Source organism: Topomyia yanbarensis, chromosome 1, assembly GCF_030247195.1.
Source record: "Topomyia yanbarensis strain Yona2022 chromosome 1, ASM3024719v1, whole genome shotgun sequence".
Lineage (NCBI taxonomy): Eukaryota > Metazoa > Arthropoda > Insecta > Diptera > Culicidae > Topomyia > Topomyia yanbarensis.
This window is the reverse complement of record NC_080670.1, coordinates 192,284,018-192,290,346: the sequence shown is the minus strand read 5'-3', so window position 1 is coordinate 192,290,346 and position 6,329 is coordinate 192,284,018. Positions and strand designations below refer to the sequence as shown.

Genomic DNA, 6,329 nt, shown 5'->3' with positions numbered 1-6,329 from the left:
CTAGATAAATTCCGGGAATACAACTTGCAGACACACTATCTGTTTATTGATTTCAAAGCGGCGTACGATTCAGTGAAAAGAAACGAGTTATGGCAGATAATGAAAGAACATGGTTTTCCTACGAAACTGATTAGGCTGATTCGTGCAACGCTGGATGGATCGTAATCAAGTGTTCGGGTTGCGGATGAGAGCAGGATGATGCGCTGTCAAACTTGCTGTTCAACATTGCTCTTGAAGGTGCCATCAGGAGAGCAGGCGTACAAAGGAACGGTACCATCGTCACTCGGTCGCATATGCTCCTAGGATTTGCAGACGATATCATTGGAATCGACCGCCGAGCCGTGGAAGAGGCATTCGTACCTTTTAAAAGGAAGACAACAATAATTGGTCTAACAATCAATACCAGCATGACGAAGTACATGATAGCTGGAAGAATACGTGGGTCCAATAGTTATGTTGGTAGTGAAGTGGTGTTAGGTGGTGATAAATTTGAAGTAGTGGAAGAATTTTTGTACCTTGGAACTCTAGTGACGTGCGATAATGATGTTACCCGCGAGGTGAAAAGGCCTTTTTCAGCTGCGAATAGGGTTTTTTACAGACGAAGACAAAATTCGCGTTGTACAAGACATTGATCGTTCCGGTTGCCTTGTACGGCCATGAAACGTGGACGTTAAAGGAAGTTGATCGTAAAGCGTTCGGTGTCTACGAACGTAAGGTGCTGCGAAAAATACTCGGCGGTAAAGAAGAAAATGGCATCTGGCGGCGTCGCATGAATCACGAGTTATACCAAATATATAAGGGAGTGGATATTGTCAAGCTAACAAAAAAAACTGCAGGCTGCGGTAGGCTGGTCATGTGGCACGAATGCTGGAAGAACGACAGACCAAGATAATATTCAGTAGAGAACCGGGAAGAGACCGACGACTCCATGGCAGGCCGCGTACACGATGGCTGTTTGCAGTGGAAGAGGACCTAAAAGCACTTAATGTCCAGGGTGACTGGAAGAGATTGGCCCAGGACCCGGTCCAGTAGAGGAGAATTCTTCACTCGGCGTAGATTCAACGAAGCGAATTGTTGCCCATAAAGTATCAAGTAAGGTTTGAGTTCCTTCGGTACGGGTCAGCTTGCCTACTTATGTTTAATACTGTCGCAGCATAGGGTTACATCTAACACCTCTTTCTTACCAGATCGTGCAAATGTTCGCTGATTTTCTCTATCAAGTATATACAGATTTGTGCTGCGTAAGTATTCCATCAAATCAGTGCCTCTCAAATTGATAGCTGATTCTGTGACAGGTATTTGCATCACTGCCGACTAAAAGTGGAAGTCCATTCCTATTAGTACGATATAACCTTTTTTAAATCGTCAGAAAGTTATGATTCATTATGTGGCAAATATGCCGAATAATCGACGTATTTCCTGTTTATGGTATCAACTGTCATATTGACTGAGATTGCACAAAAATCGCGAGTTGTTAGGTCGGGTGTTAGACATGCGTCCATAGCACTATTTTCAAGTATGCATGCACGAGGCATTTCACGTGGATTTGTCATGCCATTTTAGTTGAAAGCTACGAAGACGGAGCCAAGTAGTTTTTCAACATAAAAGTTTGTTTATGGCAATGCGGGTCTCGAACCAAAGCTATGGAAGTTTTTCCTTCTTGTAAGCATATACGGTTAGATATTTCTAACCCGAAAAAGGTTGAATCTTCTATATTCAAATCTATACAAAAATGTTCGAATCAAAAGGTGTGTTGGAATGTCTCGATTATCTACTCCATGCAGAAAATATAAATATTAAATATTCGACTTACTAGAAAACTGTCAGTGACATCCAATACGCCATCTGGTGACGAATGGGTGTGGAAATGAGCACACAACGAAGCAGACAAAATCCTCTACTATTTTCAGCCAACCATAACAGGCATTGCCGAACCCGTGTGCGGTATGCTGATTCTAGTACCCCCAACCACCACCGTATCTGAAGAATTGCGCTGATGCAGTGTAATAGATGATTCCTTGCAGTAGGGTCTCTCGCAATTATTTCCTTCATGCTTACAGTCAAACTACGTGAACAAAACAGATAAGTGTACATAACAACAATCTTATCGTTAGCATGTTTCTTTACACAAAATAAAATATCGGCGTATTTATAGAAAACATAAACAACCAATTTCTTCGCGAACCGACCCAATGTTCAGTAGCTTCGCTATGTATTATATTAAATTTAAAATTATATACCCTAATTATATTTGATCAGTTCTTTTGAAATGTTTGTTATGACGCCAATGATACTTCTGAAAAGGCCCCCCCGAGGCAAGCGAGGGGAATGCTCTGATCGCGTGATTTTCCGTCAACAGCATCCATTATTTCCTGTCTACAAAACCGCGCTGATTAGCTGTAATGTGGCGTGATTATCGGCCCACCAAAGTGTGTACCACTTATGCGTGAATGTTTTCTTATCAAACTACTCATACATGATTCCACTTCGCTTATTACTACGTACTATGATGTGATGTTGTAATTGACTAATTGTAGCACAGATCATGTTCGTTCCGTTAATCACGTCTTCGATTCGGTTGGGCTCAACAGCAGCAGATTACTGCTCTGGATGCACTGATAAAGTGCGTAAGCTCGCTCACAACCCTCGGCCGGATTCATCTCCATATCCTTGTAGACGCAGTTCATGATCTCGTTTCGAATATCCTTCGCGCTGGAAACCGAAGCAAATTTCATCTGCCGCACCAGTCGCGCAACGTGCGGACCACGTTTATCGTTGAACAGCCCCATCCGGTTCATGATGCACTTGACGACGCACTTGGCCTGATCCTGATCGACGAAATCGAACAGACCAAAATCTTCCGACAGGCCATCCTCCAGATCGAGTATTTTGATGCATTTGTTTCGATTTCGTAGCAGATCGTCGACCGTTTGAATTCGCCAATCCGCTGCGGCCTGTTTGAAATAGAATATGCAAGTGAAACGAATCGGTTAGATACCGAAGGGAGAGAGGATACTTCCGGTGAACTTGATCTTACCGTAGCGAACAATCCAGTCGCCGCCGCCGCAAGTAGCAATAGTTCAATCTGCATAATTTAGCTTGTTTCTTTGTTGTCGTTGGCTGAGCGCGCTTGTGAGAAATGCTAATAAAAACTTTTTCGGTCCCCGGCTATGAACACACCCCAATCGGTGAGACTGTTTGTCGTTGAATGAAAGTCACTTCAGGAAAGGCTCAGCTCCCGGGCCGGGCTGGAAGAGCCGTCGAGTGTTGTGCTGTTCGAGCTTATCGTTTTTGTTTGGTAGTGGTTCTTTAAAACGGTCTGTTGATAACAGGGCGCGGCATAGATGGTGTATCTGTGTGCGCGGGGTACGGGTCTGTATTATCAGTGTCGTTAACAGGTCATTGATGGCGAGGGGTCCAATAGTTGGATGGACTTTTTGTGTGTACAGTATTCAATTTGTAATACATTTTAAAGATTTTATTAATTTTAAATCGGTCAAACTGAGAATTTAAAGTTCTTGGAATGGCTTCTGGTCAGAACCACTCTACAGTAGCAGACGAAACGAGATATGTCACTTACAACTAGACTGCTTAGAGTGAGCTTCCCTACCGGAGTCTCCTGCTTTGGTGCCCTGCAACTTATTATCTACTGTATATTAGTGTATGAGTATATCGATCTCCAGGACGTGACTCATAATCGTGTGGGAACGGGCGTTTGCATGTTCGTGCTCGAGACCGCATTTATGAAGTCGTAAGCTACAAACGTGGACTCAATCACCGGCATATTTTTATGTTTGCTACATCGTGGACGTATCGTATGCGGGGATTATCGCGTTTGCGACCGGGTTTGTATTATCGCGAAGCGCTCGAAAGTTTGTATGTTGACGTATGCATTTATTTAATCGAGTCGGCGTGTGTTAGCGTGTTTGCATTGTCGCATGAATAAATGCGTTCTTATAACCGTGTCTTCGTTGGCGTATTCCCGTGGCCTTTTAAATGCTCGCACGTGCATGTGATACGTGCATATTAGAGTGCATATTATTAGTGTACACGTGCATATTAGAGTGGCTCATCATTTGCTTTTTTCTACCATAGCATTTTTTGAATTCTCTTTGTGAAGGCGATGGGTTTGTATCCGGCTTCACGTGTAGCGTTTAAAGTTTGTGTTGAAGAATAGGGAAACTGCTTTTTTGCAGTTCTCCGTTCATTCAGATCGCTATTTTAATCATATTAAATTCCCAATTATATACTCAGTTCGTCCAGAGACTGCAAACTTTGCTGAAAACAGTAACTTTCTGGGATTTTGATTAAGATGTAATTACGATTTTAATATAGAAAGATCTATTGAATTTAGAACCTAGGACATGTATACCGCAGAACGGAGGTAAAAAATCACAAATTCGAATGCATTTTCCGCGTTTTATCGAAACCAGAGTTAAATTTCAACACCTCCGTCATTCAATCACTTCCAAGTTTTAAGCAAAATCGAATACTATTTGTCTTGAGGAAATAAAAATTCGTTCTCCAACAAAGCATTAAGGGGACGTTCTCCTGGATTCGGCGGAAATTCAAGCAATATTTAAGATTTTTGCGGAAAAATGAAGACATACGAACTTCTGCTTTTAATCTTTTATTCGCTATTTATCGATAATTAGAAAATGATTTTTTTTGAAAATTCAATGAAATGGCCGCTGCGGAACTTGTCGGCCTCTGCGCACGAAACATCGTCCTACTTCGACAAGTGCAGCGCCTCTTGTGGTTAACCGAAATGAAAAATTGAACTAATTTATTAAAATAGATAAAATTTTCTATGACTTATACCTAATTTCAATTAATTTAGTGAAAAAAAAACAATTTTATAGACGTTAAAGAAAAAAGTGAAATTTGTCTCTTTTTTACTGCAATCTAGTTTAAAAAATATGAATAAATAAGTTTTCATTCCAATGTTATGTATAAGTCATACAAAAAATTATGTACTTCCAAACATTTTTTTGATAGAGGAAATCAGATCAATAGACCAAGCCCTGGTCTTGCCGTTAGAAGAAAAAAAGCATAGTTTCGAGAAAAACGCCAGTTTAAAGCCGCCATTTTGAATATTCGAAGGAAGAAAAATCATTTTCTAACTATCGATAAATAACGAATAAAAGATGAAATGCAGAAGTTTGTATGTCTTTTCATTTTTCCACCGAAAAAATCTCAAATATTGCTTTAATTCTCCGCCGAAACTTCCGTTGAACAGAACGAAATTTTTGCGATATTTGATCGGTAATTCGATGTTCTATCTAATTTCTTAAAAATTCATTTTTGTCATTATTTATAGAAGTCGCATTTTTATAAACAACGACAAAAACATAATTTGTGAAAGTAGACTACTAGGGTTAATCTGTACTACACGACCGGTGAGGAGGATATTATTGTGTTGCAAGCACCGCCCCTTGGATGTCTATGTAAGTGGCTTCGCACAAAAGAAATAGCCTGTTTTAAAATGTTTCATTTCGTGTTTCGTTTTCGTGCCGTGAGTTCGTCGGGAGAATAACAGCCGCACACGTACACGTATTCTAGTTCGAAATAACTTATGTTGTCATAAAGACGCAGAATTTTGTTACGAATTAACTTATCATAATAAGACTTTAGATCGAATTGTAGTTCTCTACAAAGTTGTAGACAGTACAAATGTCCATCAGATTGTCATTTTGAGTAATATTTTAATGTCTATAATACTACCTAGGGGCAAAAATGTGAACCAGTTTCGTTGGAAAACCTAAGTTTTCAAACAAAAAAAACTTTAAAATTAAAAGTTGTTCTGAAGCCCCCGACAGAATATTTTAATTTTACTTGCAAATAATTAGCCCATTCTATCACATTGTGAAATTTTAGCGATACCGATTTTTTACGAATAAAGTTGTTCTACCAAACACACCGTGATTATTATTATAACATACGGTTCAGATGTGGGGACTTCATGATCGCGAGGGAACGAGCGTTTATAGGTTCGCATTTGAGTCCGTGTTTATAAACTAGAAAGTGCGTTAAATAATTCACCAGGCCATTTTTATGTTTGTGCGACCGCGGGCGTATCGCGATTGCCTGCTCTCATTTGTTACTCAGTTTGTATTATTGCGTAGGATTCGAGCGTTTGTATGTTAACGGATTTGAACACAGGGGTGCTTATTTGCCGCATCTTGTATGTTATTTCACGCTCGTAAAATCATTATTATAACAGTGTGGCCGTTTTGCAAATTTGGACGAGCTTTGGAAAGTTCTCGTGGGCCTTGAGTTTAATGTTTTATTTGGAGTGTACAGTTCAGATGCCAGATGAGAGCGAGTTC

General features: G+C 40.2%; 1 protein-coding gene across 1 annotated transcript; it reads right to left on the bottom strand.

Moving 5' to 3' along the window:
* Window positions 1–2,172: 2,172 nt before the first annotated feature.
* LOC131685393 (general odorant-binding protein 99a-like) lies at window positions 2,173–3,247 on the bottom strand. The gene is made up of 2 exons (XM_058969098.1): window positions 3,038–3,247; window positions 2,173–2,954 (listed from the first exon to the last, which is right to left on the bottom strand). Exons 1-2 carry the CDS (start codon window positions 3,089–3,091, stop codon window positions 2,562–2,564), a joined length of 447 nt encoding a protein of 148 aa, XP_058825081.1. The 5' UTR covers window positions 3,092–3,247; the 3' UTR covers window positions 2,173–2,561.
* Between the last annotated feature and the right edge of the window lie 3,082 nt (window positions 3,248–6,329).

Coding starts and splice junctions, on each gene's coding strand:
- LOC131685393 (XM_058969098.1), bottom strand. CDS start 3,091: ATGCAGATTGAACTATTGCTACTTGCGGCGGCGGCGACTGGATTGTTC. Junction 2,955..3,037: donor CGACTGGATTGTTCGCTACG/GTAAGATCAAGT, acceptor TATTTCAAACAG/GCCGCAGCGGATTGGCGAAT.